Source organism: Indicator indicator, chromosome 1, assembly GCF_027791375.1.
Source record: "Indicator indicator isolate 239-I01 chromosome 1, UM_Iind_1.1, whole genome shotgun sequence".
NCBI lineage: Eukaryota > Metazoa > Chordata > Aves > Piciformes > Indicatoridae > Indicator > Indicator indicator.
This window is the reverse complement of record NC_072010.1, coordinates 75,914,810-75,938,256: the sequence shown is the minus strand read 5'-3', so window position 1 is coordinate 75,938,256 and position 23,447 is coordinate 75,914,810. Positions and strand designations below refer to the sequence as shown.

At 35.6% G+C, this 23,447-nt stretch overlaps 1 protein-coding gene across 2 annotated transcripts in view; it reads left to right on the top strand.

Annotated features, from left to right (window-relative positions):
- PRKX (protein kinase cAMP-dependent X-linked catalytic subunit) overlaps positions 1-13,038 on the top strand; it is a 53,367-nt gene extending 40,329 nt beyond the window's left edge. For both annotated transcript variants that reach the window (XM_054400053.1, XM_054400061.1), the window contains 4 exons: positions 3,798-3,893; positions 7,952-8,009; positions 9,948-10,025; positions 12,913-13,038. In XM_054400053.1, the coding sequence (XP_054256028.1) occupies positions 3,798-3,893; positions 7,952-8,009; positions 9,948-10,025; positions 12,913-13,038 (358 nt within the window). The remainder of the gene's footprint in view (positions 1-3,797; positions 3,894-7,951; positions 8,010-9,947; positions 10,026-12,912) is intronic.
- Positions 13,039-23,447: the final 10,409 nt, after the last annotated feature.

Below are 23,447 nucleotides of genomic sequence, written 5' to 3'. Positions count from 1 at the left end.
TTCCAAAGTTAACATACTGATGTCACAGGTGATAGTTGAGCAAGATTTCATCTCTTGAGTTAGTGAGACCTCAGGACTGCAGGGTGCTGAAGTATGACTGTATGTATTCTTCATTTAAAAAGGGAGTACCTGTAATCCTGTCTGTGTAGGATATTCTGTGTTGATGCTATCTGACTGAAATGTTGAGATCTACACTCCCCAGATCCAAATCTTAATATAAACACTTCCACTATAGAGACTCTTAACCACTAGAGTTAATTGACATATTTCTAAAAGGTAGCTGAAATCTTACATAGCAGCTGTCTGTTGAAGGTGATTTTTAACTGTTTTTTAGTTAGTGTCTGCATAGATCTGCTCTTTGTAACAATTAGATGCTTCGTTTTACCCTTTAGTGATCAGGTGGAATCCCTATCTGAAGCTGGGATTCCAAGTTTATTTGGAGTTTTTGTTTGTTCATTTTTTGCCTTTGGATTTGTTGTGGGGGTTTTGTTGTTTTTACATTTTTTCTGGGTTTTATGGGGCGTTGTTTTGTTGTTATTTGTTCCTTGTTTGGGTTCTTTGGTGGGGGGGAGGGGAGGAGGATGAGGATGGAGGGTGGCAGGTTAGGTGGGAGAGGTGTAGATTGATGCTACTTGCTTAGGACTTAGATTCTGGGGTTTGGGGGCTTGAGTGCAGCAGGGATTTTGGCTTGTGTTTGTTTTCTTTAGAAGGGCAGATTATTACATAGGACATACACTTTTAACATTTTATCAGCTTTTTGCTGTTGTTGACGATAGTGTATCACTGATTCAAGATGTGGCTGGATGCTTACTATAAAGGCATTTAGCACAAATGCAGTCCTACATAACTATCCCTTGAATTTCAAAGATTTAAGAAAGAAGAAAATTATTTGAACGTGAGCACAACCTGACTTCAAGATTAACTTAATTGTCTGCAAATAAACTACATGAGACATTTGGTAGTTATTTCCTGAAGTTACTCTGAGCCTCAAAAGCAATTGAAAAGAATTGGTAGATGTGTGGGTAAGGAAATTATATCTCTAAAAACAAACAAAACCACACTTTCCTGTTCTTCAGTGTCTTATTTCGCTTGTTCTCTAGAGACCCATGGAATTCTAGTTCACTACATAACAGGCTTAAGGCAAGGTCCGTTTTAGGTTTAAGATAGTAAAATATAGGAAGGGAAAACAGAGAGAACCAGGTTTGAGAAGAAATCTTTACAGAACAGTAAAGATTAACAGTAATATTAAGTTGAGTTAACCTAAACAAGGTAAACTGTCAATATAATGAATAGAAAGATATATTTATTTTGAGTAAATATGTTTTTTACAACCTTCCATGAAGGAAAAAACGCTTGTTCAGCGTTAGATATGTTGGATCGTAATTTTACTGTCATCAGATGTAGCTAAATGCATTTTCTCATTTAACAAGAGCCTTTGTTTCTCATTTTTGCTTCAGTGGTCATATGTGATGTGCTGGTCTATCACTTCAGGTATAATGGTTGCTGTCTGTGGTTTCATATTCTCAGATTTCTGTGTTTTCCCTTGAGGTTTTGCAACTTCTCCAGTGCTAAAACTGTTACCTTTGAGACAAATGTCAGTGCCACTGTTATGCATCAGTTAGCAAATGGAATTATTTGCAGCTGTTGTCCCATTTACAGAAATTTATTTCTTTTTTAGCCTCTTTTCAGTTAGTGGAATAAAGGCAGCTGTTTGTGTTAGTTTGAAGACAATCTAAATCTCAAGGTAGCTTCCAGCACAATACTTGTGTTGTTTTAGCTAAAATCTGTGATGTGTTGAAGATTGACAAGTATTATTAAAGTCAAGTTACTTGGTTTGTCCACAAGAAAGCTTTGTAATCTTTCAAAGCTGTTCATATTTTGCATGCAGTTCGAGTGCACTTTAAGCAGTATTAAATTATAATGTATTGAAACATCATTTAAATTTCTGAAGAGCTCCAGACCATAGTAGTTTCAAAGTGGGAAATCTAAGAGCAGTTGAAACATATTTACATATGTAAAAACTTACACATACTTATTATTCTTCTTGATTTCACACCTTTTTAGAGGACAGAATGTTTGGAGATTGAGGAGAAAAAACTCTGCATTTCATATCAGTCTGCTTACTGCATCTGCCACCTTTGTACGTCATTGCAAAGTCTCATTCTGTTTGCTTTATGCATTTATAGATGTCATCATATAATAACAAATTCAAAATTGAAAACTTAGTGCACTCTTTGCTAAATTGCTTTGGAGAATGTGAAGGATATAATGTTGCCTGCCTGAAAAAAGAAAGCTTATATGATAATCTCTTGGGTGTGGAAAAATTTTATGCATGTTAAATATCACTTTTTCCTTGTCCTTTAGTGTCAAGGGATTTTTTTAAAAAGACAATTTTTTTTTTCTGAGATTCTTACATTTTCCAGGGTTTCTTTTTCTTTCCAGCTGAGACTATTCTGTTTTTCATAGTGACACTAATCAGGCTTTCTGAATACCACCAATAAATGAGTTTTCTGTGTTGTGAAGTATTACTTTTTCTTTCTATATGCATACAAAGTCCATCAGACAAATAATAAAGGAATTAGTATTTCTGAAAACACTTGCATAATGGAAATAATGTGTGTTATTTGTCGACGAATAAGCTAGTTTGATTAGCATAAAATTACAGAATGTGAAGTCAAGAAATGTTATTTTCAGCTTTGTGCTACCAGTGATTTTCAGCATTGTATTTGTGTGTGTATGTATGCAGTTAAGTTCTCTTAGTAACTGTAAAATGCTAGGGAGGCTAACAATGCCTGAGCATTTTGAGCATTATGATTGTGGTTGATATTCAAAACCTCTTTCTTCTCTATTCTTTAGGGAGGTTGAGACAAGCATAGTAAGAGGGATGCTTTAGTCATGTTACCAAAATCAAGGTGGGACTGAGATTAGTGAATGAGTCATTACTTATTCCATTTATCTAAAAGGATTTCCCGTGGTAACTTCTAAAAAGGTGACTGTCACTCTGAAAACCTGGTTGACACTTGGGCTCACCTGCTTATACCAACTGTGGTGATGCATCCATAGTTTGTCTTTTGCAGCAATTGGGGTATATATTACACTAGCACAACAGAAGACTCATTTCTTGCCATAGCTGTAAGACAAGGAGTGTCTCTGTTAATTCATAAGTTCATAAGAACTTTCTAGAAAATACTGTGTAGAATTTTGTGTCTTGATTTACTGATCATCTTGGGAAGGTTATGAAATAAGTACTTTAGATGTCTAACACAAAAACAACTGCACTTCAGAATTTCAGGACTTGAACAGTATCTCCTTCAAACCTTCTTTAGCAGAACATATACTTGAATTCAAGAAGTATAATAAATATATGAAATGGACAATATTCACTTTCATACTTCAGATGGACACTAGTGATTAAAGGTTGGCCTACAGGTACAAGGACAAGATCAAATATAGGCATTCTGTTTTGGAAAGTATACTGCTTGGTTTTATAGTTAAAGGCAAAACAATTTTTACTTTGACTTGATTTTTGTTTCATAATTTATATTTTTACTGCATTAATGTAACAAAACTCTCTTGTAGTACTTCAATTTTAATTCTATATTCAATGTATTGTGTACAAAAATGGTTCTTTTTTGCCATAGCAGCCTTAAGTTAGTCTTCAAGTTAGTATTTGATTTATGATGCCCTAATAAAAAAATACATATAATCAATGACTTCCAAGGGGAATTACTGTAACATAATACTGCTTATAAGATTTTTAGAAAAAAAATTTTAACATCTAAAAATTTATTAAACAGGTTTCCTCCATTTTTTGATGACAATCCATTTGGTATATATCAGAAGATTCTTGCTGGCAAAATAGATTTCCCAAGACATTTGGATTTATATGTAAAGTAAGTCTATGACTCCCAACACTGTCTTCTTATATTCTAAACATCTCCTAAGCACTGTTTCTAAAAAGTCTTCATAGAATACCTGATTTTGTTTTTCTAAAACACCGTGTTGAAAAATGTTTTAGATGGCATTTACTCTGGCAGTTAAGTAAAATTGTGTTGAGCAGACTTTAAGCTGGAGAGTCAGTTTTAAGATAGCATCTGCCTCTCTTTTCTGCATATTTTGGAATATTAAAAGTTTTCTCAACTTGCACAAAGCTTGTTGGTACCAGGTCTGGAAGAATGAAAGGAGGAGAAATATGAAGAGATAAGATTGAGATCAGAGCTCAAGTGCACTCTGATTCTTCAGAAGTTCCAGTGTAACACTGACTACCACTTCTGAGAGCAGGGCCTCAGTTCAATTTGCAGTCTTATATATGCATGTGTAGGTTTGATTCATAGTATTTTGCAGTTATTACAGGTATGCTTCAAATTAAATACTTTTTCCCCCTATTTAAAAATTCCATAATTGAAATAATTGTTAGTGAACATTAGAACAGAGGAAGTGCAATTTTAAACATGGAAGTTTCACCTCAGAAACTAAGATGATTGAGTGAGAACAGGAAGTTATTCTTAGATTTCCAGGTTAATAATTCAAGGTGTTTTGAATAAGTGACCTTAGAGAAGGCACGCACTTACAGAATTAACCACCTTCATGATCATCAAGTCCAACCTATCACCCAATACCATCTAATCGACTAACCATGGCACTAAGTGCCTCTGCCAGTCTTATTTTAAACACTTCCAGGGACAGTGACTCCACCACCTCCCTGGGCAGCCCATTCCAATGGCCAATTACTCTTTCTGGGAAGAAATTCTCCCTAATATCCAGTCTAAACCTGCCCTGGTGCAGCTTGAGACTGTGTCCTCTCATTCTGTCACTGGTTGCCTGGGAGAAGAGGCCAACTCCCACCTGGCTACAGCCTCCCTTCAGGCTGTTGTAGATGGCAGTAAGGTCTCCCCTGAGCCTCTTCTCCAGGCTAAACACCCCCCAGCTCCCTCAGCCAGTCCTCATAGGGCTTGTGCTCCAGACCCCTCACCAGCTTTGTTGCCATTCTCTGGGCATGTTCAAGCAACTCAACATCTTTCTTAAACTGAGGGGCCCAGAACTGGACACAGGACTCAAGGTGTGGCCTAACCAGTGCTGAGTACAGGGGCAATGTTACTGATGGTGAATTGTCAGATGCATTAATCAGCATGGCTGTTGATACATGTTTCTTCCCTCAGCGTTTCTTATCCGCATGTGCTTGGCATCTTATTCTCATTACACTCCTGCTGTGAAGGTGCTCTCATGGAATTCTGGTTTGGGCTTTTATCGTTTTGCACCTTGGTTTCAGTGATCTTACTCATTTGCCTGGCTTCACCTGCTTTCTGCAGTGAGTTGCTAGCATAATGTATCTTTCTTGTTCTGGCAATCTTTCCTCCTTTTTTTAACCTACAACATGCGGAACTGGATAGTCTTTAACATTTCTGCACCGTTAGGTTAAACCAAACATGAAGATTTACTTGTAAGAAAACAGTCTGCTTACTGTCTTTCTTGCAGCCCATGTGCTTTCTCTCTTTTTCCTCACAGTTGGTATCTCATCAAGGATGGAGACTGTTTTAGGTCCTGTCACCTATAAGCTGTGTCTAAAGTATTAGTGCTATGCAGGCTGTGTCTGAAGTATTAGTACTGCATTAACTCTCAACTCTTAGGCATCAAAACTATTTCTGAACCCTCAGACAGCTTTTCTGCCTAGAAGTACTACATAATCTTACTATCTGCCATTTCTCTAACCACCTACCTCCTGTCACCTTCCCACACTTTTTACCTTTTGAATTTGTGCCCTTTTTTGCTTTCCTTCCTGCTGCATGATGTTCACTGTATCTTCCTGTGCCATATAAACTGCTGTTTTACATCAGTGCTGTTCCTTCTGTCCAGACCTCTTTATGTTTCTCTCTAGTGTGTCTCTTTCCTTGGCCACCTTGCAATTTGATTAGATGCTTTCTCCAAGTCCTTTGTCCTGCATTCATGAGGCACGTTGACACATTTGACCATTATTTCAGATCTCTTCTGAAAAACAGCTTCTGCCATGATGATAATAATAAACTAACCAAGTAGAAATTCCAAAACAAAATTTTCAGCAGAGCTTTATTTCATTTCCAGTAAAACATAAGCATTTATTATGATCCATCTATTTCTTTGGCCACTAATGAGTTTATAAGTTATTTCTTTGTTTTGTTTTTATACTTAAGTAAGCTTTTCTTTGTGTAGACAGTTTTGGAAGATGAAACATCAGTGCTACAGCAGTTTACAGCAGTCTGCAAAGACCTTGATATAGAATTTAATTCCTGAAATACATACAGCGACATATTGTATTGACTTTAACATTATAATTTCTAATCTGTTCTTTATATGTAATAAGGAAGCATTGAACTGTATATTGTTTCAATTTAATGAATATTTGTTTTGTTGAAGACAGAATATGTATTCATCTTTTCAATGTGTTTTCACTGTGCAAGCTCATTCCTTAACAGTTCTTATATAAGATGAATTGTTAAGCAAGCCAGGAATTGATCCACTGAATGTTTTCTGGCTACATAGAAATAGGAGACTCCATGAATATTTTTGGTCATATTGGCTGTTATTTTAGTTCTGGTTTGATGGATTTCTTTTAGTACAACTTCTGTCTAATGACTGGTTACAGTTGCTCTTGTAGACTTATCTGTGAGGAATATTTCTCTCTGCAAAGAACTAGAAGGAGATTTCTCAGTGAAAGTGGCTGTAAAAGGAGTCAGTAATATGGTTCAATCTAATCCAAATATTGATTGGCTGGAATGATCATGAGTTTTTAAAAATCGCTTTCTACCTCGACATCAGTATCCAGACAAAAGGAGAACAGAATATATTTCCAGATGGATTTTAGAGTTATATTCCTGCCAAATACAACATTCACTCGCAGTTCACGTATTCTTTGTGCATATTCTTTTGTGATTTCAAGGGCAAGTGACAGAATACTGTTTTTGTTTTGGGATAGTAGGTGTTACAGTTAAGGATGAAGGGAGGTGGATGTCACTAATGTGTTTGCATTCTTTTCTGTAAATAAACAATTGTGGGTGGTTGCTTTTTGGTTTGTTTGCTTTTTTTTCCCAAACCTCCTGTGAAGTTAAAAATTGGAATTAGCTATACTCTGTAGATCCCCAGCATTTTATTCAGTGTTGCATCTCTCAGGTCTATTTGAGACTGAAGAAAGGATGGATAAACTTTTGTTCTTTGTATCACTGGTGTTTATGCAATGAGACCAGAATGCTAATCCTCAAAAAATAGCAAAATAATCTTTGAGATAAAAAGTAACTGCTTATAGAAATGTGAAGCTAGATTTTTCTCTCATCTTATAAGTAATCAAGCTAACTCAGGAAATTGTGATACTCACTTTGATTTATGTTAGCATTATTTTGTGATTAATATTTAAAGTACTTGTTGGTTTAGCTTTCTGTGGAACTGTCCAATGAACTAGGATCTCAGGGGAGGCTTTTCATTTTCAGTTAAGTTAAAGCTTATAGAGGTTACTAGTGTTAAATAGATGACTAGCTCTTCCATGTTTTCTCTAAATACTTAGATGCCATGGAATTTTAATGTCAATATATAAAGTTGTTGATGTGGCATTATCTCTATTTTTAATATATATTAATGTTCTGCCAAATTTTGTATTTTGCTAGGCATTCCAAATCTCAAAAATACAACAAAAAACACAATACTACTTGGGGCATGGAAGGAGGAGAGAGAAAGTTTGTCTCCCTTCTTTCTTAAAAGAGTCTGAAAGGAACTTCCAAGAATTCTGCAAGTTCCTTTTCAGAACAGATTATTCCTTTTTTTTATCATTTACTCTTTAAGTGTTCTGAAATATGAAGGAAATAAATGGACAAATTATATACAGTATTAGCTAAGCAAAAGAACACATATGTTTATATTCTGTAATATTTGTATGACAGTCAAATATAAATTACTTTTAACAGAGACCTTGTTTTCTTTACTCCAGAGACCTCATTAAGAAGCTTCTTGTGGTTGATAGGACAAGGCGATTAGGAAATATGAAGGTCAGTATAAAATTGTAGATGTAACATGAAACAATAGCACAAGATTGAAAGAATTCTGTAGGAAAGATGAAGAGCTCTATTATGGCTTTTTATAAGCATGAAATTAAGATGTATTTTCCCATACATTACTTCAGTTGTGCAATCCTAAATGTGAAGTTTAACTATTTCAGGAAATCATACTCCTATTTGTCTGTATTAATGCTCCAACACCTCACTCCTGCCCACCAAAAATAACAAAACAAGAAAATAAAAAAGGAACTCTACCTGTTTACTGATTAATTTGAAGACTTACATTAGACCAGAAACTTGCCAAATCCTGTATGACAGGGTGCCAGCTGATTTCATTGTTTTCTTTGGAGTTGTTTAATCCTAGAAGGAGTTCTAAACAAATTTGAAGCTTAAAAATTATTATAAAGATTACAAGGTTTGATCAAGTCATTTCATGTTTGGTCATTGTACTGGTAGTTTGGTGTTGAGGCTGATTAAAGACAAATAGTCTTCCACCAAGTAGAATTCATCCTATTCTGAACAGACTTCTGGAGGCAGTAACTTACTAGTCAAGAACATGCTCATGTCTCAGGAGCATTCCAGAAACACATCTAGATTTCTGATAAGTCAAGGGAGGAACATAAAGCAATCCTGCGAATTCTGTGAGATGATCTGACGTGGTACTGTTGGTAATGCCTAGAGGACGACAGCTGTATTACAAGTTCATTTGATTGTGCAGCTGCGCAGTAGTTCTGTTAGTAGCATAGTGAGGAGTTAGCTGCGCCTGAACTAATTCAGGTACTGTAACAGGCTAATCAATGCACCACACAATTCAATGTAAGTTAATTTGCCCTTTTGCCAGAGTAAATTAATCCTATATTCATCGACTTACTGCTTTTGTATGTTGCAGATGCCAAAACCTGCCCATTTTTGTTCTTTAAAGACAGCTGAAGTTTCCATTTCCCTGAGCAAGGGAGGTTAGAGGTTTGGGTTTTTTGCACAAAGCACAATTCATGGTGCACATAAGTGAAGAAGGTAAAAGATACACAGCCATCCAGGTTTCTTGAACATACTGATATAATAGCAGATACTAGAACCCCCTGTCCAAAGTTCCTTTTCAGAGCCTTTTATGGCACAAGCTTAGACTGGTAAGAAAAACTAGAAATAAATGATTTGTTGGATTTTTATCTAGAATTAGAAATAAATGTTTTTCTCATCCTTCAGAGTTCTTTGCAATATTGTTAGTTGTTACCTCTTCAAATGTCAGTGTGGATGGTCCCACTCCGTAGACATCTGAAGAAAACAAATTCTTTCATGGAATTGAGTGATTGGCATTAAAACTGCACTATAATCACACCTGAGACAGAGAACCAACTGTTTTTTTTTTTTCCCCAGTTTCTTTCTGTATATAATGAAAACAGTCAGCCCAGAGATGAATAATCGCTATAAGACAAATGGGTCTTTAAACAGTGTATCTAAAATGAAACCAAATATTTTTATATATAAACTTCTGTAACATTACTGAGAACCTCATGTTGTCAGCATTAAACATCTCTAATATTTGATAGAACTGTGTGCCTCCCAGACATGATTTTTATTTAAGATAAATATTTAAGATATTTTTAATTCTTGTAAGAATTAGGAATAGAGTCATGCTCTAACTTACTGGAGAAAACAGAAGTGACTGGAAATGCAGCAAATGGTTCTATGGGTAATTTCAAACCTATTTTGATCTTCCATGTGTCAGAAGAATACTGCTGCTAAATTTCTGGAACTCAGGAGCTGCTGGGGAGATAACACTATGAATTTATCCTGTAGAATCTTACAATGATTATCACCTGAGAAAAGAAACTTCTAGGCCATTAGTTGACCTCAATACCACAGTTTTTATGATGAAATACATGGTTTGGCATACATAGAATATTAAATACTTTTTTTTTTTCATTGAAGAATGGAGCAGATGATGTGAAGAGACATCGATGGTTCAGATCTATAGACTGGGATGCTGTACCTCAAAGAAGACTAAAGGTATACTCTGCTAAATACTATCCAGGATGTCTCAACAAGAAATCATTGTTTGTTTAAGCTGTTCTGTTGAAGTTTTGTTGCCTGTTGTATCTGTGTTCATGTGTATTAAGCGCATGTGTATATGCACATCAATAATTACATGCCTTTTTGCTCTTCTACACTGAAAAATTATATGAATTCTACTTGCATTTTTGTTTATATATGAAATGCCTAAAAATAAATGTTTGGTTGAATTTGGTTAGTTAATATAGCATTTGACGTTTAGGGCTTTGTAAGTATTACATGTCGTAAGTGCTTTTTTTTTTTTTTTTTTTGTTTAGATGCATGAGGGGATGGGATTTTTGGCGTTTGGGGTTTCTTTTATTTTGTTTTGATTTTCTTTCTTGCCCTGAAGTCTGTGGAAGTAGTTTACTCTGGGCTTTAAATTTTTGTGCCAAGTTCAATTCAGGTAAATGCTTTAGTAAAATGTAAAGCATATGGGAGTAGGAGGAATAGGGAAGGTAAGAGAGAAGGATTTATGAATGCAATCCTAATTTAGTTTCTAACAACACTGAGTTGTATTATATGAGAGCAGATGTTTGCAAAAGCTATCAACACTGCAAAATGCTTTTTAAGGTCCTTTGGAAGTAAAGCTCCTTTCTTTCCTTTCTCAAAGTTCTAACTAGTGCTTCTTACAGCAGTTGTTTTCAGTAACATAGGTTGCCATATGCAGTCAATCAAGTACTCCTTAAATGCTTGGTTTTAATTTTCTTTGTAATAATTGCTTACAATAAATTTCTGTCTAGATATCTTGAGTTCTTGAAAATAGATACAAGATTAAAATATTCTTGATGTATTCTTGTAGCAAACATACTAAAATAAAGCTGTAGCTAACTTTTTGCATTTAAGAAAAGACTTTACATTGTTTTAAATGTTCTAGGGTTTTGGTGGTGTTTGTTTGTTTAATGATTACACCCAGTTGACGTTTTGCGTAGATCTATTACAATGAACTCACATTTTTAGATTATTTACTCTACGTTCTGGTCAAGCAATTCTGCAAAGAAACCAAACAGGATGATAACAAGTATTTCAGCTCTGAAGTTTATGACTGCATACTGTATTACCAAACAAATAATATTTAAAATTGGATCTTAGATGTACAAATCTAAGTCTGTGATGCAAACATCTTTTCTGTGTTGTGTGGCGTTCAGATTATTATGCATCTAAAACTTGTTTCTCAATCTTTCTGTTGGTTATATTAAGATTTTAGGAGATAAGGCTGTTAATTTACAATTCAGAGCAAGGATGTGAGTTGGATCAGAAATGTATTTCTAGAGGAAGCTATATTCTTTAGAATTAGATTTCACAATGTCACTATATCATAGTGTTGAAGAGATTGAAAACGTGAAAGAATGATACATTGCAACATTTTCCCCCTACAAAATGTAAATTAATCTATTATGCAAATGAAGTATTGATTCATGGTCTTGATAAGGTCCTAATACCAATACTATAATGTCAGTATTATGTATGTAATAGTCATGTCTCAACAAAAGGAAATCTAAAATAGAGAATTTTCCTTTCTTCTTTACTTTTTTTCTGGTTTTGTGTGTCACTTCAGAAAACTGGTTTTCCTGCCAAAATGCTTATAGGGAGATGGGGCTACCAGGCATTGCCCAGAGTGGAGCAGATAGTCCCTCTGGAGCACAGCAGACTGCACATTTTCCTAAGCATCTGGGCACTATATTGTGACCAACACATGCAGAAGTAGGATTTTGCTTTTTGGCTGAAGCTTAGAGGTACCATCCCTCAGAGACCCTTCTTTCCTATTGAAAACACACTGATGGCATTGTTTTGAACCAAGAAGCCCAAAATATAAGATCCCAGAGTTAGCAGAACTTTTGTCTTTTTGAAGAGATGCAGAATAATATTTTGCCATACTTAGTTAGCTGTGGTATGACTTTGTATTAGCCAGTTTGGTGATCAGTCATAAGGTTTTCTTATCCTAAAGTGCTTTGTTGTAGTCATGATGATAGTTTAAGCTCTCTGTTACTGAAAAGGATATAGAGACATTAGTGTCCTTCAAGAAAAATGTCTTGCCCTAGGTTAACTGCTGCAATTAATGTTCCTGAAATGAGCTGTTTCTTACAGCCTGAAGGGCAAAGTAATCTTGATGCTAAATACAAGACAAAAGCTGCAGGTACTGTGAAGCTGGTGGGCAATACTAGAAATCCAAAGGATTCTCTGAGAACAGAAATAGAAGACATGCATCTTTTGGCACCTCCAAGTTTCCTTAAAAATATATATTTGAATTAAGATGCCTTTACAGATATCCTTGTGAAATGAGTTTTTACAGTGCAGCAATTTCTTTACCTGCTTTTATTTATCACTAGGCTAGGAAGAAACATAGGAGGTACTGTGAGGCATATGTAAGTAAAAAGTTCAGCCTCAATTAGAAAGCAGTTCCAGTCACGTCTCAGCTGAAAGGAACCTAATATATTTACACTCCCTTTTTCCTTGTAGGTCACAGAAGAGAGGAGGGGTAAGGAAGGAGAATGGCAAATTATTCTGTAATGGAATGTTCCTAGAAGCTCAGTTGTAGTAAATTTTTTGCAGTAGTTACCTTCAGCCTACCAAAGCAGCTAGAACTTGAGTGTTAAATAAAATACTACCTAAGTGTCTTTTAACCACGATATGGAACTGCAGCGTAGACAAAGCATTGGAACATGTCAGTGTTGCTGCAAGCTCCTCTCCCTGGAGCCATTTATTATTGGTAAAAAAAACATTTTACAATATGTACTCCTTTTGTTTAATCAGTCTTTTTACAGAATTCCTCTTTTAGTATGATCAAGAGGAACTTGTTGAGGAAACTGTAGTGACATTTGCATTGTGCTTTTTTTCTTACTAGCCTCCCATAGTACCAAAAGTATCCAATGATGGGGATACTTCCAATTTTGAAGCTTATCCTGAAGATGACTGGAACAAGATGCCTCCAGTACCCCCTAAAGATCTAGAAATTTTCAAGAACTTCTGAATACAACATCTACACTGGACAAGGTATACCCAGATGTAAGAAGTCCTCTTAAAATCACTTCAGGATTGTGAGAGATGTATGCAGAAATTGCATCTTTTGATTCATAACAGTGATACTAAAATCAACCATGAATCACAGTAATAAATAATATTAGGTAAACTGTTAAAATACTATTTTAAAACAGAGTTACTGAATGCTAAATTTAATCTATCTCAGAGGCTGTTTTCTACAGCAAGAGTTACTTACTGTACAGATATTTAAGTCCTTCTGTCGGTAGGAATTTTTAAATAGTTTGTGGAAAGAAAATATGATTTCATGAACAAAGAAATGTGATTGCTCTTGTTTGCAAGATTTTTATATTAAGAACAAAGGCTTCAGTTAGAGGAATAAGATTGTCAGATTAATTCTGTACCATGGATTCTGCTTTATAACTGTGATAGGTTGATACTTGTTATTCATTTTGCGTGCCCCACATTAATTTTTCATTGTTTTTTGTCTTAGAAACTGGAATGCATTGAAGCGCTGAGAAGTCTGAAGAAAAATGGAGTTGATATATAAATGAAGACTGTCTTTGTGGATAAGAATAATACTGCATTCAGATATGCATAGTAGTATGTAATAAATATCTAAAGAATTGGAGGCAGACAAGAGTAATTTTTTGATATTTGACATTAGCCAAATAAATTGTAATAATGGTAGTCTGCTCTGAGGTAGACTCACTAAAATGGTATATTTTGGAATTTACTTTTTTTAACTTATCATTTAGTTTCCTGCTCTTCCCAGATCCTTTTGTGTAGTTAACTCATAGACTTAATTTTATAAGTTCATACTAAATTTGTGTAATTAAAAACACAAATTAGTATATCTGTATATAATGAATACAGTACAACTAAAGCACAGGAATTGTGCAGAGATGTAAATTTTTGTACTTTGAAGAGTCTATGATTTTTATTTTTCAATAATGTTTTTCACAAAGGTCTCTAGGAATAAAATTCGTAAAAGGATAAATGAGTTTTTCATCATCTTATATACATTTTATAGTTCTTTGTAAAAAATTAAAATACATAAGTTTTAAAAAAGATTTGTACCTAAAATTTCCAATGCCTCACACTTGCAACTGTAGTACTTGAAAGCAGAAAGACAAGGGCATGTTTTATTGCTAAGATACACCTTAATGGCTAATTTATGAAGTTCTGTTACAGTGATTTCTCTTTAAAAAACATGATATTGAATGACTGTATGCTGTCTGAAGTGAGATTACTTACATGAAGACTCTGTAATCATGCAATTCAGTGTGTGCTGGTACCAAGTGTTCTACCTGGCTCTTAAAGGAGTTGTTCTCTCTGAAACTTGCTCTATTCTCCACATGTGAAGCATGAGCCGTAACAGACTGTTTTCGCTATTGGAATAATCGTTGTTGAGTGCTTGGCACTTCAGAATGCGAGGGAAGACCATGTGCATATTAAAGCCCAATTTTTCAGCTCCTGCTTTTTGGAATTGACCTAAAGTCTCTGTTGCCAGGAATTCCGTATGTACAGAGTTCAAGTCTTAAAAGTAGGGAGTCTCTTTTTTCATCCTGTACCTTTCTAGCAGCTTGGATACACTCTGTTTAGGAGGTATTTGCAATACTGCATTTTAAGTAGCACCAAATACCTGTATGTGCATATGTATCTATCTACATATTTGGATGCACATAAACATGAAGGTAGATTGTGGACACATCAGGATTATTTTTTTAGTTGTTTGGGTTTTTTTTTTCATGTTATGTATTGTGATATTTGTGTTAATTATTTTTTTAATTATTTTCTTAAGTGCTTCAATTTAAATAAGTAATTACGTTCTTCCAGATGCTGTGGTTTTTGATTACTTTTTGTGAAATTATCATATTTAAACCAAAAATGTTTTATTTTCAAAAGCACATTAGCTTACTGAAGTTCTACTACTATGAATGATGGCTCTGCATGAAACTTTCCACAAACTACTCTACCCATACTTGATCTGAAATGCCATAACAAATGTAGGCCAAAGATTCATTTTTCTGAGCTAAGTCCAAATGCTTATGAAGTAGATATTCTAGTTATGACTACAAGAATTACCATGTTTCTGATTTTGTGACATCCATAGATGGAGTCTCATTATGTAAAAATTGCCTCCATTTTCTTTTGTTTAGCTCTAAACAGTGCAGAAGTACTGTTGAGAACTTGCAGTTTCTAGGGTGTTAGATCTAGTTCTTTATAACACAGGTCTATATGTGCATAACTCTTTGAAAAAAATGCACAATGTGTAACAAAATCAGGATACTTCAAGGTGGTAATTCTGGAATATCACAAGGTCTTCTTAGTGTTATTCAGATGCAACAAGTTTATGGCCCCAACTGACACTTGGTAAGTACTTTGTAGGAATGTATAATGAAATACAGGAAGAATCCATAGAAAATTATCACGTTAACCTAGTAAAAACCCCACCTTATTCTCTTGAAAAAATCTTATCTGGTCCACTGTATTTTTATCTGTGGAATTAGTTACTCCACATCAACTGGAATGATTGAAGCACATAAAACACAGCTTACTTTGTCTAAGGGGAGCACAGTTCAGGGTTTGTTTGCTTGTTTCAATATGTAAACTCACAATATATTATGGAATCTATGTACTTTCTTATTTAAAAATGTACACACTGCAAAAAGTAAGTGTGCAAAATATTTTGTCAGATTTAGAAACTGCACTGTGTTTAAGTCTTCAAAGCTGAGGAAATGAAGTTGCATTTGATTAATCTGGCATGTTGGTGATTAGAAGTTTTTGAATGCTTGAACAACAGGAAAGAGTCAATTTTCTTTTTATTGATCTTATCCATTGCTGGCAGTGGATGCACTGACACTCATTATGATAGAGACTAAAGAAACTAATATTATCTTATTAATAATGTTAATCCATCGATTTTATATTGTTTCCAGAGCCGTGTGTACATAGGCCTGACTACTGACCTCGTCAACATGCTTTCTAGTACAAAACTGCTTTCAATGTTTTCATTAAAATCTGCAACTAAATAAAATCCAAAACATTTTTAAGCATCTGTTCAATTGATCAGTTATTTTCTCTACAGTCTTGAACTTAATGAGCTGTTATTACCTGCTTATTTTATATTTTTACTCAAACCAGTCTGGTTTGTCTTAAGTCTTTGCTGGGACTTCCATGGCCCGCTAATGTAGTTCTGTCTGCGTGCTCATGTAGAAGTCACCCAATACACACTGCACCAAGAACTCTGGATTTATGTGTGGTATTTCATTGTTGTGTTTGGGTTTTTTTAAATGGTGTTTTTTTGCTTGTTTGGTGGGTGAGGTTTCTGTTGTTTTTGAGTTTTTTGTTTTGGGGGGGTATTTTTTTAATCAGGCTAGAATATATTTATTTTCTGTTCAAGTCTCTCATTTTCTCATGGTTGCTTCTGTTAACATGTTTTTGCTGTTGTTGTGTAAGGCTGTTGTTGTGTAAGGACTGTTTTCTTGCAAGAGCCCATAGGCCTTTGGTATTCTGCTTTGGTAAACAAGAATGTTAAAACATTAAAAAACAACCTTTATTTTTGAGTTTTATACATCTATCTATATATATTTTTAATTGCTCAGTTTGAGGTTTTAAGCGATAAACATGCATTGTAAAAATTACCTTATAACCAAATGATAAAAATGCTTCATGATTTCAATGGAGAACATGCTGTAGATTTTCCTGTAAATTAGCTTGATCAATGAATATATGTGCTACTGAGCTTTAACTAATGTGATCTTCCACTGTAGAAAGTCATTGAAATGTATCAAATATAGGTACTAAACTATGATAAATGGATGAACAGGGATTGTGCAGTTTTGAAAGCGATTAAGATAGGACTGTTCCTCAGTCCATCTGCTTGCCATTCAGAAGAGTTATGATGCAGTGCTTCCTATGCTATAGAATTCTTTCAGCTTTCAATGACTGTAGCATGATTCCTTTGTGTACTGTACTGGGTACAGACTTTCCATGTTTTGCACTTTTCTATGGCAAACCTTGACTGCTTTATAAATACTCTGTTGTGTAGTAAGTAGTGATAGCGGTAGCAGGTATTTCTGTACTGCATAATCATCTTGAATTGCTAGATTGAGAGATTAACCTGGATTAACTTTGTATGTTGCTGGTTGCTTGTTCTAGTTCCCATGTACAAGTACTGTTCAAAGTTACAAAGTCAGCCCTCATTGCACAATGAAAATCACTGTGATCTGTACATAAACCCTAGTATAATTTTATTGCTGTTTAATTTATGTAATAGCTGTCAAATTGGGATTCATTTAATAAACCTTTATATCTTTTCAAATGTTGAAACCTAGTTCGCTTCCATTTATGTTGGGAGGAGGTTCTTCATCCAAGAAAGTTAGGAAGGGGAGAAGAGCAGAAAAAGTAACTGTTGCTTTTTTCCAGGAGTTAAATCTTTCCAGAGCAGAAGTGGTGGAACACACTTCAGTTGTTATGGAAGAAGCACCAGAAAGTATATTTCCAAATTCAATTCAGGTAGTGAGCAAATAGTGAAAAGTGTTAGCTCAGACTTCTCATTAATTCTTGATTATATGACCCTAATTGCTTTGACATCTTTACAACTTAATGAGCTGAACACTGTCCAGAACACTCATTTCAATCTGTCTCTTTAAACATCAAAAATAGTCTTATGCCAGGCATACCTAAATAAGGTTTTATTTCCTCTTCCATCAAAAACTTGAAAAATTCCTTTTTCTTAACAAAATTTGTGTAGATATTAGTGTTAAATTACTTCTCCTGAGCCAATTGTATTTTATTTCTGACCCACTAGGTAGTTTAAACTTGCAGAGATAATTGCACAGGCATAGAACCTACCAGATACAGTTAAGGGTTGCAGTTTTTTTAACACAGAATGTTGTGCTTTCCTTCTGCCTGGCTTAATTCTAATTTTTTTGCATTGATATTTTTCTCTTGTAAATAGCTATGTCGTGTACTTCAAAAAACTGCCAGAGGAAACTGAAGGAAAACTGTAATGAGCCCTGATGAGCTTTTAGTCATGTCTTTGACATGAATCAAAAGAACATACCAAATTTTTTAATGTTAGCAAGTGTCCCAGGTGTTTGTAAAGAATTTGGTTTGGCATCTGGTTTTTACTTCAGCCTTTTCCTATGTGGTAGAGTTTTTGTGCATGTGTTCTAACCTGATTACTGTATCTTTTTTGACTCTACATGTAACTCTCAATCTTTTCCAACAAAGGCCATTTTAAATACACTTTTTCACCAAGAGAAGTAGAGTTTGTTGTTGTGTAACTTTGGGCCATACTCCCATAGCATTACTCACTAGTCCCAAATCTGTCTCATTTCTACGGTTCATTAGCCCTTTTTACTTCAAAACTGTTAAAACAGCGTTTGACAAGAACCTACCCTTCTGCGACCTCCTGTTAGCCAGTAACAGTATGGTAAGAAATGGTTGAAAGCAACTGGCGCTGTTGCAGCTCTGGATCTTACCCAGTACTTTGTAATCTGGTTTATAGTTCACACACCAAGCTCTTGTGCGAATTTACACTAGCTGCTGCAACCGCAGTTTCAGAATTTAGGCAGTTTCTCACAGGGAAAGTGAAAAGTTCCTCTGTTGTCCTCAGTAGGAGAGTCTAGCTCTCCTTTCTCTCTTCCATTCCTGTTTTATATCTACACTTCAAAAAAATGCCATGGGTGAATGTATGTATGTCAATCTTCATGTCTATCCTTAAAAATAGGGATATTTTTAAAATTTCGAAGCTGAACTGTAAGAATTTCTGTCCATGTATCCGAATGCTTTTCTAGTCTTGTGCAGGAATGTTCCAAACTGTGACATCAGAAAATTTCAGCAATAAGTGGGGCTACTATATCAGTTTGAGCTATGGTACAGTTCTGTCTGATGTGGTGTGTGTGTTTGTGCCAATAAAAATGAGGCTTTGGGGCAGCTGAAAACAAGCATTTCTTAACCGCAATTTAGGGTACAGGTTGTTGAAGTCTCTGAGGGAAATCTCATAACTAACATATAACCTGAAGCATCGAAAATGCAGGCCTACCTTACTTCTAGTATGTGAAACTAAGGTTCTTGTGCAGGTGCTGTTTCTGCTGCACCCATTTTTATTTAGTCTATCAGAGTATATCATAGATACCTTTAAAAGTATAGTTTGTTTCAGCTTAAACAACTAATCAACTTGATTTATTTTTACTTATTCCTTCTTTTTTCCAGCATATTGTTCATATTCTGGACTGTGGTGATAAAAAGGAAAATAGATAAGAAGAAACTATTTTGAGAAACCAAATAATTTTGAATTTAACTTTAATCCAAACTCTATCACTAAAGGCTCTAGTGAAAATAATGCTTGTTCCAGCTTTGTGCTGGCTGCTAAGCAGTAAACTGCTTCTCTGCCTAATAGTGAATATGTTAATTTCTCAATGAAAAAGAACTTTTAGTTTAAGGACCCCCTTCTAATCAAGGTCCTTGTAAAAATACTGAATCATGTCTGCTAGACTGTTAATACAGTAAAACCTTCACAAGTAGTATGCCTTTCATTTCTACTGATAAGCAGTTTCCTTTGAGGTGTGCTAACTAAATTACTCAACATTCTGTTCCTAGGTTTTTATCAAGCTTCTATCCGTTCTAGAAACACATTTTGCAAAAAATGAGCACCGATAAGTAAATAGAAGTAGGTAAATTATTTTTTCTTTGTGTTAATAAAACTGAGCTGAGAGTACATATATAAATGCATTATTGAAGAACAGTAAAGTTTATTCCAGATTCATGATTTTATCATATTCAGATGTAGGATTTTTCTTAAATGTCTCTCTTAAAGCAGCACTGCAGTCCTGTGCCATGACACTTGCTTCCTCCCCCAGTCTTTCATCATCCATGTAGCAGTGCCAAGTGAACTCATTAACTGATCTGTGACAAGTATTTCCCTCCCAGGAAATGAAGTATGGGTCAAAAGTACAACTACTTGGCTGATCTGAAAGGGGATTTCAATAACTGAGTGTAGCTGAAGTTCCTCTATTCTCTCTGCTGGTATTTGCCACAGGAAACAAGACTATTGCAGTATGCTATGAAGTAACACAAAACTCTATGGCACGTTTTAAACCTATTTTAAAATATTTATATAAAGCTTCTGTGACTCATGTAATCCCCAGCAAAACCATGGTGATGCAAGGAGGAAGGTGTGATGGTGGATTGCTTAATGGTATGTTGGGAACAGAATCTGCTTTTCAATTTCACTGTCTAGCCTTTGAGGAAAAGGAGAATTTTAAAATTTTATTTTTCTCTAGGCAGGCCATTGTTTTTTGACTTAGGTTTTATTGTTGACACCTAGTTTTAAGATAGTGAATTTTTGGGTTGTGAAAATGTCTCTGAAGTCTGTTTGGAGACTCTAGATTTTGTGAATAATTAACTATTTTAAGTTTTATTTATACAACTTGTGATTATTTACATGCAAAATAAGACAGGTTTAAAATCTATGTTAATTTGTTTAAAATTTTAATACTTCTAATACACAAATTTGGCAGTGAAGAACAAAATATTTAAAAATGTTAAAAGCTTTGGATGGAAAATATTTTAAGACTGGGAATAGATTAATATTGTCTGAATAAACAAGTATCAGGATGGTGGGCTTGATTTTAAGTTCTGCAACTGGGAAGCTACTGAATGAGGAATGTAAGGATATAGTTGACAACAATTCTTTTCTTCACCCACAAGCCGAAATTATGTACTAGAAAGAAGTGTAGCTACAGCACTAGCTAATGTCTAAGAATGATGCTGAAATACCTAAAGGACATTTCTCAAAACTGTATTCCAGGTGATTGTGAAAGCTCCACAGCTTGTCCTCTGGTTTGTATTAGACAAATTTTACATCGGATGCTTTCATTAAAAAATTGATGAGATACGTTGGGAGTCAGCACATTTTTGGTGGTTGTCATTCATTAATACTCTGAGTGCTTTTTAAATGTATTAACTCCCGTAAAGCATAAGTCTTTGATAGAAGCATAAATCTGGCTTATTACCCTCCAAAACAGTGTTTACCTGGTGGAAAAGGAACAGCTGAGTTAATACTGGTAACCATATTTTTATATTTTTGCATTCGAAATTACTAAGTATTTACAGGGCACATGAAGTAGCTTGAAGTTTGACATGTCTCTATGACATTTTTTTAAGCAAAGAAGGCATTGCAGCTTTTTCACTGTTTTCATTCCTGTATGTGTATTAAGCAGTACACACGAATGTCAAAGGAAGGCTGAGGTTGCCAATACAAGCAAGTTTTCAGCTTCTTGGTTTTCTGCAGAGTACGTATCTTTGTGTAGGTAATTAATAGACGATAGGATTCATGGGCTGAAGTAGCCTACATTAAGTTTAACCTATCAGCCTAGGAAACAATCTTCACAGAATCATAGAATGGCCTAGGTCAGAAGGGACCTCAGAGAGCATCTGCTCCCCACCATGGGCAGGGATGCTTCTCAACCAGACTCAGCTGCTCAAAGCCTCATCCAACCTAGCTGCTCAAAGCCGCATCCACAACCTTCATGGGCAACCTATTCCAGGGTCTCACTACCCTCGTACTGAAGAACTTCTTCCTAAGATCCAGTCTAAACCTACCCTCCCTCAGCTTAAAGCCATTCCCCCTTGTCCTATCACTAGACACCCTTATGAAAAGTCCCTCTCCAGCCATCTTGTGGGACCCCTTCAGGTATTGGAATGCAACTATACAGTCCCCACAGAGTCTTCTCTAGGCTGAACAAGACCATCTCTATCAGCCTATCCTAATAGCAGAAGCGTTCCAGCCCTTGGATCATCTTCATGGCCCTTCTCTGGACTTGTTGCAACATCTCTGTGTCCTTATGATGGGGACACCAGAACTGGATGCAGTATTCCAGATGGAATCTCACAAGGGCAGAGTAAAAGGGAAGAATCACCTCTCTTGACCTGCTGGCCACAGTCTTCTTAATGCAGCCTAGGATACGATTTGCCTTCTGGGTTGCATGAGCACACTGCCAGCTCATGGTGAGCTTCTCATCAATCAATACACCCAAGTCTCTTTCTTCAGAGCTACTCTCAGCCCACTGTGCACCCAGCCTGGGACTTGGCTGACCCAGATTTGGGACTGACTTGTTGAACCTCATGCAGTAGTCACTGCCCACTTCTCAAACCTGTCAAGGTCCTTCTGGATGGCATCCCTTCCACTGCACCACACAGCTTAATATTATCAGCAAACTTTCTGAGGGTGCATTTGATGACACTGTCTATATTACTGTCAAAGGTGCTAAAAAGCACTGGACACAGTACAGATCGCTGAGGAACTCAACTTGTCACTGGTCTCCACTTGGACATTAAGCCTATTGATCACCACAATTTGAATGTGATCACCTAGCCAGCCAGCTATCAAATCCATGTTTCTTCATCTTAGAGACAAAGATGTCATGAGAGACAATGTCAAATGCCTTGCACAAGTCCAGGTGGATTATGTCAGTTGCTCTTCCCATATCTACCAGAACTGTAACTGTCATAGAAGGCCACCAGATTCATCAGGCTTGATTTACCCTTTGTGAAGCCATGTTGGCTGTCACTGATTACCTTGTTATTTTCCATGTGTCTTAGCACAGTTATCAGGAGGATCTGCTCCATGATCTCACCTGGCACAGAAGTGAGACTGACTGCTCTTCCATTGGGATTGTGGTGATAGACAAATTGCAAAAAGATTTTTCAGATTTCCAAGTACAAAAATTGGTGATCATACAGGGGAGTGACGATTCCTGTCATTGTAGCTAACAAAATACAAATAGACTTTGTTATTGTGCTAGTGCCAAAATCATGAACAGTACCAAAATGTATTCTCTGAACTTTGTTATGCATCTGTTCTGGGCTTTTTTCCTGATTTCAGACTATTAACAGTAGGAGTAAATAAAAATAAAAGTGAGGAAACATTTACCTTGCAGTGTCTTAAAGCTTTTAGTGTATACACAGAGTGGAGATTTCATCCTATTTGAAATGATTCATGACGTTTTTTTCCTCTCTAAATCTCTTTAATCTTAAGCAGCTAAAGAAAAGAAGAGTTGCAATAAGTTTGGAGATAGTCAATGGCTTTTAGAGACTATGTTGCCAAAAATGTGGCTCAGTTGGGTTGTTTTTTTTTCTGTGCATAGAGCTGTAGCATATGATTTATTGAAAGGAAAAATACCAGCCACCTTGAATATCAGGCTTGAGTTACAGTATAGTTTCATATATTGCCAAAAAGTGGTTGCATATACACATTTTATCTGTAGCTGTGTTTTCCTGTACTGTTTGGAAGAATTTGCTTCATGTTCAACCTTGTTGTCCTCTTGCCCTGAGGGTGACATTCAGTGGTGGTCACTTCTTTTTATCAAAAAAAAAAAAAAAAAAAAT